General features: G+C 39.0%; 1 protein-coding gene across 1 annotated transcript in view; it reads right to left on the reverse strand.

Moving 5' to 3' along the window:
- Window positions 1-300: 300 nt before the first annotated feature.
- The window catches only part of RNMT (RNA guanine-7 methyltransferase), a 26548-nt gene continuing 15114 nt past the window's right edge, over window positions 301-11734 (reverse strand). The window contains exons 8-11 of the mRNA XM_006024111.3: window positions 8277-8394; window positions 5451-5552; window positions 3234-3267; window positions 301-1133 (exon numbers count right to left, since the gene is read on the reverse strand). Coding sequence (XP_006024173.1) covers window positions 1096-1133; window positions 3234-3267; window positions 5451-5552; window positions 8277-8394 — 292 coding nt within the window. The 3' untranslated portion in view covers window positions 301-1095. The remainder of the gene's footprint in view (window positions 1134-3233; window positions 3268-5450; window positions 5553-8276; window positions 8395-11734) is intronic.

Consider the following 11734-nt stretch of genomic DNA (forward strand, 5'->3'; position numbering starts at 1 on the left):
TGAGTGTTGCAACAAGTGAAAAGAGTTCTCAAGAATTTCCAACCAAAATTATTCTCAATAGTTCTGTAATTCACCCAAACCCGACTGGAATTTCACAAACTACCGCTCTCTGCTAAGTTTCAAAGGTGTGCTGCAAAACTACATAAACTTGTCGAGAGTCTTTTGTAAGGAAAATGCTGGGCACCCTAAATATAGTGGTTGCTACTTGCTGAATACACTGGTATGTCTCTAAAGTGGTCTGTAGATTATTAAAACCCTTCAGGAGTGAATTCCTGAAAGTACTGATGACAGAAAGCAATATTAAGTGGTACAGAGCAAACCAATTTAATCTTGAAAACACTGTGAGGTGACACTACATATCAGCAAGCACAAAAAACAAGAACAGCTTGGAACCTTTATGCATAAACTACAACTTCAATATAATACTACTGAAGTTATGTCTACACTACACATTTCAGTATAGAGACACCTGAGCTAGTGTAACTATGGGGACAAGTCTAGCCACAGCAGAGTAAAATTAGGCTATAGTACTCCATGGTGCCATGACCTTGAATTTTTTTCAGTACCTGAAGCTAGCTTGGGCATCTCTGTACTTCAGTACAGACATATCTCTAAGTATAAGAGAACTGCATTATGAATGCATTTAAACTGTGCTGTCAATATCTAAGCCTGAATTCTATACCACTGAAGTAAGGGGGGGGGGCGTCTCTCTCTCTTTTTTTTTTTTTATTTCATAGGACATAGGATCAGGCCCTTAAGACTCATGAACAAATTTCTACTAACAAAACCTTTGCTTGGAACAAAATATGTGTAAAGTTCAAAGGGTTTTGTTTCTGGGAGTATGCAGGTTACTTAAAAATATGTTTTAAAAGACACAGGTTCAGAATCATTTTTACATATACACACTAGTCCATCTGTCACAGACAGGCAACTGTAACTGATTCACGAGCTTGCTCTAGTTTTTTGGTAGTGTCCCGCACACTTCCAATAATTAAAAAATAAACATAAAAAAATAGTTGCCACAATGGATTTTTGGATCACTCCAACTTGTACAGGGGTGTGATCTCTTCGTGCTACTTCCAGTACGTGATTTTTTCACAGTTGCTTTTCAAATGCAAAAACCAAGTATATACCTAGAAAAGAAAAAGGAACATTTCAAACTTCACTGAAAACTTCTAGTTCCTCTTCATCCCAAAAGTTTCAAAATACACATTTGATATATCTTTCTAAAAAGATACTGGAGAGCAGAATAATCTATCTAATAAAAGCTGCAGCAATAGCTACCCCATCTGACCATATCCTATTATGGCCCATGTATTAAAAGCATATTCTAATATAGCTGCAAGTTTAGATAAGCAAAATTCAACTATATATTTGTAATTTAGATGAAGGGCTATATTTTCAGAAGAACCCAACCAGTAAACAATATCCAAAGCAATGCAATATTAAATCTTAAATGCAGCTTTATAATATTATATGCTTGACGCAACAGTAGCTTAAGGATTCTAGCTATGAAATGTGAATGTCTTAACATTCAACTTATTCTGTTTCTTTTTAAGTCTTTCAAAATTCATTATCACAATTTTAAGATTCATAGCTACATAAGGTTAATGTGTAAATCCTAAATGTTCCTTTGGTTTGTATTTTTCTTTATAATATATGCAATAGAGCAGAATTAAGGTTGTGTTCCTCTCTGCAAAGGTGAAATGAAATGTTAATAGTACATACAAAGATCTGAAAATTTGAAGTTGCCATTTTAAAAATAATAGCTGTTAGAAAGAGACACCACAGTGTGTTTACATATAACAGCTGACACTTTGTTAACTCGAAATGTACCTAGTAGAAATGGAGGTCAAGTACTATCTTGACTACAGTAATACTCTTGCAATGTGCACGGAAGAGTAAAATTTACAGACAACCCTTGTCTCATGCCAGCAGAGAGACGTGTCAGAACACATTGCAAAACTAGTTTCTTATAAAAACAAGCAGAATACAATCTGATGGTTAGAGGTTTCCAGCTGACTCTAAATAGCTGTTTGTGATTATGTGCGTCATAGCTAGAAGGTTGCTCTATGTATACAATAAGCCTGAACGTGTTTTCCAGCAACGATACAAAATTCTACTTAATTGTGGCAAACTGCCTCTATTTTACCCATCAGGAATACTATTCCTCAAGATCTCTATACAAAGACTGTTGGGTAACTAATCCCCAATTACTCCTTATAACAAGTATGAAAACCCTCAATTTAATAGAAAATAAGCACTGCTGAAAAGAAAAAAGTAGTTTGAGTTTGTCACAGTCCTTCTGATACATATTTAAAATCAGATGATTGCAACAAGAGAATAAAAGTTGATCTGTAAAACCAAAGCTCCCCAACGGGAGAGAGAATACTTATTTGAAGATGATCAAATGGATTCTCTGAACACAAGAAAAAATTCTGATTAAAGACTTCCTGAAAACTAATAACTAACTAAATGTAAAAATCTAGCTTTTTCTGACATCTGAGCAGGCCAGTACCAAGGTCTGGAATACTGCTAATTCTAATTGACTGCAATACATAAAAGCTATTGGACTCCCGGAAGGATTTTTTTTTACCTAGATATCCAACTACTTTTTCAAAAAAATAAATAAATAAATAAAGGGTGGCAGAAAAGTACAGTAGTCTGTGCAGCCACAGAAATTTCCAATCACATTGACTTAAAAAACCCACACAATATATGTAACAATATTACCGTTTTCTATTTAAAAGTGCAACACATCAGAATAAACACCAGTCACCCTCATATCCACTCCTCAACTATTTGTGTCTGAAATATACTGAGTGCCAAGAAGGGCAACCTGTGAATAAGTTAGCCAATTTTATCTACAATAAAGCTTTGTTTAACAACTTTCTTGAAATATTTTACACATTCATGCTTCCCCAACACTATAAATTTGTATTCCCCAACACTGAGTGCTGTAAACAGTTTCTGTTAACCACCTTTTCAATTTAACTAAACTTAAGTTACATGCATATGATGACTTTTTTATTAGCTTGAGCATCCTGAAGTTAGGCAACTGAATCCATATTTGGCCACATGAATAAAAATGCATATAAAATTAGCCTCTTAATTAAGGTTTTAACATTAAACCACCACCTTTGAAAGGGTATCTCTGCACACCTTCTACTGCCATCATTTATTCAACTACTTTGTTAAAGGAATGGTATTTTAAGTTTCAAAACACTACTTACTTGTTGCTTCCCATTCAGATTTACTCAAAGTTCCCTATTAAGAAAAAAAAAGTTTGTTAATTCATTCTGCCTGCTTGCATGGTACAGTGGTAACAAGGAAGCTGCCTGCCCACGCAGTGCTGAGGGAGCCTGCAGTCAGGGAAGTGGGGAAAGACCTGGCCAATGAGATTGAACAATACTTTAAGTTAAACACTCACTATTACAGTACACAAATGTAAGCACAGGCATGGCCCCAGTAGTTATATTAGTTTTATGTCTTAGTCTTTCCAACCGTCTTTGCATAAGACCATAAGAAATGATTCTATAAATACACTAAAAGAAAGACAGAGACTAAGGAAAATAATGGTCCATTACTAAATCAAGGAAGGTAAGCAAAAAGCAAATAAAACAGAAAGGACTGAAATATGTGGGGGGGGGGGGGGGGTGTCCCTCCCCCAACCTCCCACCCCTTTTACTTCAGTCTTCACCTGAAAAGTTAGTCATGATTAGACATTTGAATTAAAATTATAAATAGGGTAGAGACAGGCCAAAATTGAACAAGAGCATGCAAGTAAAAAATGTATTCAGGTAGCTAGCACTCAGACAAATTTGCCCTAGAGTACTTAAATTAGCCAAAGCAACTGCTGAATCATTAGTGGGTTATCTCTGAGAATTCATGAAAAATGGAGGAGGTCCTAGAGGCATGAAGAAGGGCAAAGAGTAACTTTTTTTTTTTTTTTTTTTTATAAAGAGAGTAATAGGAGGTCCTGGGGAACAGAATGATCAGCTTAACTTCAAAATCAGAAAAAATGTAACAATCCAATTATAAGCACCTAGAAAATAATAAAGTAAAAAATTGGCCAATAGAATTGTTGAGAACAAATCACTTCCAATTAATTCAACTTTCTTCTTTGGCATGGTAACTAGACTAGTGAATAAAGGAGAGAGATGTTGTACTTTGATTTATCAAGCTTTTCAGCAAAAGGAATGGAAAAATGTAACATTTGAAACACCTGAGATTTTTTGACAGGAGAGCCTCCAGACATGCACACACTGTGCGTGGGGGGAGGGGCAGAGACACAGGACTAAGCAACACCCTATTGTCTCTCCTGGGTGGCATGGCAATTTTGAAGCACTCCAGTGTGGGGCGCAGCTGGGGCCATACGTCGTCTGAAACACTGTTTTTCAAATCTATCAAACCCCATTACACTTTAAAATGTTTCAGATGTTACATCTGTCTGCACCCAGTATCTCTCATAAATATTCTCATAAGCAAACTAGGGAAATATGGCCTAGAAGAAATTACTCTACACCTGGTTCAAAACTGATCCTCAAGGAGTCACTATCAAATAGTTCACCATCAAACTGAGGAACATGTCAAATGGGGTTCACACCACTCTATTTTAGATCCTGTTCTAATTAATACTATGACAAACAAAGGAAGAGAGATCCCTTTTATAATAATCTGCAGATGATACCAAGTCGGAAGAGTTTGCAAGCTGGACTGAAATTCAAAATAATCTTGATAATTTAGAGAAAATGAGTAAGATTCAATTCAATTAACATACAAAGTCATCATCATTATCACACCACACTTGGGAAAGAAAAATCAAATGCATAAATACAAGATGAAGAATAACAAGGTCAAGGTATTTAGAAATGTCGGGCCATAAGGAAGAGTGGGAAGAACTGGGTTTGTTTACTTTAGAAAAGAGAAGACTGAAGAAGGATACAAGTCTTCAAATATGTAAAAGGTTCTTATAAAGAAGGCAGTAATTAATTGTTCTCCATGTCCACTGCAGATAGGATAAGAAATAATCACCTTGGTTTGCACGAATGAAAACTGAGGTTAGATTTTAGTGGGGGGATGACTTTCCAATTCTAAAGGTAGGCAATAACTGGAACTGGTTATCTAGGAAGTATGAGAATTACACTCTCTTTGGAATTTAAAAATAGGTTAGGTAATGTCTTTTAGAGATGGTCTAGGGGAGTGTGTGTATAATTCTCTCTCAGGATGGAGAGGGGGGTGTGTGGTGGGGGAGTAGAATGAGTGATCCTCTTGGGATGGACTACATGATCTCCTGAGGTCCTTTTCTCTCTTTCCGATTCTGACTTACGCACGTGTAAAGTCCTGTTAACTTCAATAAAATTGAAACTAAGCATGTGCTTAAATGTCAGCAGGATTTGGACTTCCATCTGAACATATTTGGAAGGAAACTGATGGAAGCAAATACTTACCATAGGCAACTCTGCTTTGCCATTTTTCATAAGCTCTTCTACGTGCTCGTAGTCATCAGGCTTATCCGACACAAGGCTGGAATGATCGTTTGCAGGATATTGCTGAACGACAGGCAACAAAAGAAAATGAACCCATTATGTCAAGATCTAACCAAGTGAATCACTGAATTTAAGCAAGTGTTGGAGGGGGAGGGAGGGGCAATCAGTCTGCCATTTGGATGCTTGCTTGTAAAAGGATTTGGTTGAATGTTCTTATTTTTTGCTTTCAAGAACAAAATGTTAGTTTTAAAATAACCATTTTTATGCCCAGCAGTATTTATAAGTTAAATCCTGTTTAATTACTTCAGTGAACCAAGTTACTCGTACTACTCCCATCACTTCCTTTCATTCTTCAAATCTTTTAATAACTTCCTGTCTCAAATTACAACTAGGGGCCTCTCGGGGCACAGACAGAAGTGGCAATTTTCACCTGATCTGGCCACAGAAAGTAGTTTATAGCTGTGACCAAACACAAGTGCATGGCTGCATACAGTTTCAAAAATGGCTGATCAGGTGAAAATCATACCTCATTGCATGAGGTATCAGATGAAGGCATTTCAAAATGTGCCTGTGGAGCTCCCAGCTTGTTGCTGTTTTCAGAATGGAAGGGGGGAAAGGGAGTGGAGGGAGTTCAGTCTGGGGTTTCTCAGCCCCCCTGGAGGGTAAAGCAGGTGTACTGGACCTCCCCGCAGCCCCTCGAGGAGTGGGGGCTCCAATTCTCCCACCCCACCCTTCAACACCAGCTAGGGAACCCCAAGAATGACCTCCCTCTACTGCCCTTCTCCCCTCCCATTCTGAAAACAGGAAGCACTGGCAGAAAGTCAGTGGCCGTTGCTACGAGAACCTGGCTGCAGGCTCCCAGCCCACAGCTAGATTTCCCTCCCCTCTGGAACCAATAATGAACTTCTGTTTGGTCTGGGTTAATGTTGTAAGTCAGAATGCTTTGCAGAAAACACTGAATTACGGTGGGAGCTGCACTTGTCTGCACCCTTGGGCTATCAAATCCAGTCCCGTTTGTTAGTAGGTAATAATTTGTTCAAGAGGGTCCACAAGACCATCTACCCAGATATCACTGTTCATTGCTGAGGGAGGAGAATACTTCCTCATTCCCCGACCATCCACCCATCCTCTCCCTCCCACCCCTGCTTTCCACCATTCTCTCCCCAGGCAACAGTCAGAAGCCCTAATACAGGCCTTCTAGACACCTCCCACACAGAGGTCAAGTTAGGGCTTTTCATAGGGTACTAAACACTCAAATACACCTTGTCATATTACCACACCAAGCACACCCTTACTGCATCATACCATAACTTCCATTAACTTACTAAACCTCATTTTGAAACTATTCAGATTCCTGGTCCTTTTTTGAAGACTATTAGAAACCTTCTTCTAACTTCTGGTTTAGATTTGTTCTCAACTTGTGTACATTTACTCTTGTGCAGATACTGCATTTTTAAGTTAAAAATCTCTTTTCCCTGTTGTCCTCAACCTCAGTTTTCTATACAGCTTTGTCCCTGTTTGTATCTTGGAATTTACTTCCTCTTCTTCCCCCATATTCTTGCTTTTCACTACACTATAAAACTTGCTACCCTTATTTAAGTAGATTAAGTAGGACGATGCATAAGCAACATGCTTACACTTGAATAAATGGCCATATGCCAGTTTATAAACAAGCAGCCACATGATATATAGCCCCTTGCAGAGAACTTCCTTACAGAGAAGTAGTACACACTTGTATAAAATTAGGCTGTGTACATGTTGTATGTTTCAAATTTATCCCAGGCTGGTCTCAAGACTTAATAGGTTCTCTGCTGTCCAATGGCAATATGCTGTAATAGCTGCCTACTGTGCGCAGCTACCTCAGATGAACTGCTTATCAGTCCGCACCAGATCTGGATGTCATTTGTATCAGTGTATATGTATCATTGCCCTAGGGCAGTAAACAGTCAAGTCACAGCTCTTTAGTTTTACTATGAGATAAACTTAATTAGGTCAAACAGGTAGGCAGGGGACATAGTTCTGACTTTACCTACTTAAGAGGTATATGTTAAGAATATTTTTGACTCCATTTAGCACTTTAGTTCATAAGTACTGGACATTTGTTATCCTACAGCAGAAAAACAACATACGTCAGTGAAGAGAGCGCCTTGAAGTCTGTTAGAAAACTGCCTAAAAATGATGGAAAAAATAGCAATTACAGACTCAGATGGTAAAATTTTGTGGGACAAATATCCGTGTAAGATTAGTCACGATTGTCATTTTCCTGAATATGAAGTCTACCCTTTTTCTGTACGTGTATGTTGTTTGACTTTTCAGTTATCCTATTGATATTGCTTGCACATGAAAGTAGTTCACAGATAGGCAATTAAGTTTCTCCTTTCCATTTTTTCTCTTATGTAGGCAATGGACCAACATTTATAATAAGTGTTAGTATCATAGTATCATGTTAATTATATATCACCTGAAGTCATAGGAATTTAATTTGCAAAAATGAACAAACAAATGTGATGCAAAGTGTGTGAAGCAAGTATAAAATACTCATTTGCCTAGTAGCTAAAAAATATTAAAATGTACCCTGAAACTGAAACATTTGCTACAAAATTTAGAAGATTAACTGTACTTTCAGTAGTAGAGGTGCTATTTGGCTCTGACACTGACAACATTTAAAACGTGTTAACTTCTTATACAAAGCTCATGAAAAGAATTTCAACTACAGCCAAAATATCACCTTAACAAGAGGCAAATGCTACTTAAATTAAAAGTAATGTTAGCATGTTCAATATTTACCTCCAAAGCCTTCATTCGCTTTAACAGCATTTTATGCTCCTCGTTCTTCATATTTTCTTCATAGAATTCTCGAAATGTCTTTTTATAGACTAGCTTCATGCTATATTTCTTTGCCATTCTGTCAAAATAGCAGGCAATTAGGTGACCCACAAAATTATTGCAGTGATATTTTTAAACCCAAAAAAGCCCAAGTACATAGTATAGTCAATAATTTTAACTATAGTGACATCTTATGGTCTTCAACAGGACTGCAACCTCTAAATGTTTGACAGCTGTTATTAGAGAAGCAGGGAATCAATACTGCCATCATGACTCATTAAAAACTGCAGCTTCACAGGGAAGTTTTTCTCTGCATTAAACCTCCAATAAGTCTCACTTGGACAGAGCATTTCCTTTCCCTGAAACACATATATTTCTATGAAAATGCAACTTAAATTAATAACTTTAAAAATATTTTAAAATGTGTGATCCTACATCAGTTACTATGGACTGGCACACAGAGAGAGAACGAGAAAGCGAGCGCACGAGAGCAAGCAACTGCACCTACATGTGCACTTTAATGTGCAGTAGCCTATTTTACTTTGCATTAAAGCGGCACGTAAAAAACCACATGCTATCATGCTAATGCACAGTAAGAAAGGCTACTGCACATTAACCATCACCTAAAAAGCATGCATTTGTGCTACTGTGCATTTGGGTAGCTTAATGCACATGTAGACATGCCCTACACACACACATGCAAAAGGGAGAGGGAGTATGTGGCCTTTCCCCTCAATACAACTGTTAATTAGCATTACCACAGCAGCTAGAAATCCCTTGTGTGGCCAAATGCAGAGTTGGGATGGGGGAACATGAGGGGGTGGGGAAGAGACATCTCTGCCCAAAGCATAAGCAAGCACTTATCGTGCAATCACAGAGCAATGGCGGACAGTTCAGAAAAATCTGCTAACAATGTTTGGCAGAAAGCTACACTGTGGCAACAGTGTTTCCTGATCAAGTAAAAGGCCTAAGCATGCCCTGCCCCACCCTGTTGACACAATCCAAACCCAGAAACAAGTGGCTGAAATCTGCAGTCATTCTTGAGACCTCAGTCTCTGGTATGCTTGAAAGGAGCCACTGTGACCCTAGAGTGATCTCACTACCAAAACTCCCTGATTTAGAGCATAAGTACAGGTGTGGGGGGGGGTCGTGCTTGGGGCTCTCCTGGCTAGGATGCCCCGATACGGCAGTGTAAACATATTTAGACTGCTGCAGTCTATAAGCTGCAGCATTAATATATGGCTATTTAACACCTGAATTGGAGCTTTGATTTGACCTTAAACTTTGCTCCACAATTCTATGTAGATAAGCCCTAAGAAGAGAGCAAAGCCACAGTTTGTCTGTCAGTCCCTGACAAAGGCATACAAAGAAGTAATGCAACAATATTAGTCAGATAATGGTCCTAAGTACACCAGGCCTAACATTTGTCTAGTTTATGGCAGGCATCAAAGCAAAGGAGAGTATGAAGAACGGACTTCTAAAATGAAGTAGCACTGCATATATTTGCAGGAAATTTACTCCTATGTATGAGGCATGTGGAGGAAGGGACACATCAGGTGCTTGTTTAACATTTTAACAAGTTTCCAGTGGCAGCTAGCATCATGGCTTGCATTGCTGGCTGACTTGAGGCAGAAGTTGACATTTTGGTAGTACTTGACAGAGGGTATGCAGGGTGGAGGCAAATGGCCTTGGAGGTGAAGACAAGCAGCTTATGTTTAGTGGGATAGCAAAGGGGAGGAAAGCAGAGGGAAGCAAAAAGGTCAAAGCAACGGGCTAAGAGAAGGAGCTCTGTAACAACATCCTGAATTAATGCGAGGTTAAGGCTGCAATTGTCAGGACCAGTGAAAAGATGAATCCAGTACTGAATCATGAGATGAAGGAAAGAGTTTTACCTCTGTGGGTGTATTGGAAAAGCTGCATTCTAGGGTCATTATACAAATGGGTTTGATAGTGACATATATTGAATTAATAAAAATCCTATATATGAAAAATCTAAGGAGATACTAGTCACATGTGACACCTAGTTTCAGACCTACATGACAGGATGATAATGCTGCCCACAATGCTCTGGAAAAAGACATGGGAGAGAGTTTGGAAGACAGAATAAGAGCACTAGTTTAGCAATATTGTGCTTGTACTTACAGACACTTACAAAAGCATACTTGAGAGACAGTTTGATTAAGTTTGAACAGGAGGCAGGTCTGCAGCAGTAAGGTAAATCTGAGAGCGATCTACATAGACATGCTGGGCGATTTTGTATTTGCCCGTAAGATTATCCAAAGTTAAAGTGTAGAGAGAGAGAAAAAAAAAAAGAGGAACAGATCTCTGTGAACCTAACCCTCCTCCATTCCCCACAAAAGATCTGATCCCCTAAAGCAGCACATCTTAACCCATGGGTCATGACCCAAAAGTGGGTCACAAGAATATATGAAAGGGTCACAAACAAGCTTTAAAAAATGGATCAACAAACTTTAAAAATTGATTCTCCATTTGTGCAGAGATGCACAACCTTTTTCTTTCTTTCCAATCTGTAAAGGCAGTCTAAGAAATTTAACAAGGAGTATCACTGCCTCCACCCACTTTATCATCACCATCAGGAATAAAGGTTCTGCAGAACAGATCTTCCTTCAGTGACACTTCCTAGCAGTGACACCTACAATAATTAGCAACTCAGTAAGCATTTATCTCTATTAAACGGATTAAATAGAATTCCCAGTACTCTATGACAGTCACTTTAGGGGCAGACATTATGCATAAACTGGTTTAAGTGATCAGAAACTGATTTAAATCTGTACAGAAGAGATGTTCAGTGCATATAAACGAGTCTGAAAATAGATAAAACCGCTTTCAGAAAAACCTAGTTAATGTAGTATCACACTTAACTGATTTGGGTCAAACCGGTTTATGCAACATCTGTCCCAGCCCCCTGGCTGGTTTAAGTTAAACCAGACTCCCCCAGCATCCTAGCATGCTCTCTGGGCTGGGTGGGGCCCTCTGCTCCACAGCAGAGCTGGCCCCACCCCCCGGCTCCCCATCCAGGGCTCTGGCAGAGACTGCAGACACAGCAAGGTCTGCCTGGCTTCCCTGTTCAAGCAGAGATCTCCCCCTCCCTCCCATCTTCCACAGCATGGACCCCAGCCCCATGGAACCTAGGCATGTGGTATGCTAGCTAATGCTGAGATGTGTCTGTGTGCATCTCCAATTTCACTGAGACAGGGCAGTGTCTGCTTAGGGCTTTTTAGAGCTAATCAACAGGTCAGCTGGTAAGGTCCCTGCTTCCTTCCTTGGAAAAAGTTATTTAAGAAGAGCTTGAGAGGGGCTATTGTTTTGCTGATGAGGTAATAAACACTGTTGTCAGCCCACTGCTGGCTTGCTCGCCTGTCAGTTTGCTGCAATCAGTATAAAGCAGCAGGGAAAGA

This window comes from Alligator sinensis, unplaced genomic scaffold (genome assembly GCF_000455745.1).
Source record: "Alligator sinensis unplaced genomic scaffold, ASM45574v1 scaffold515_1, whole genome shotgun sequence".
Taxonomy (NCBI): Eukaryota; Metazoa; Chordata; order Crocodylia; family Alligatoridae; genus Alligator; species Alligator sinensis.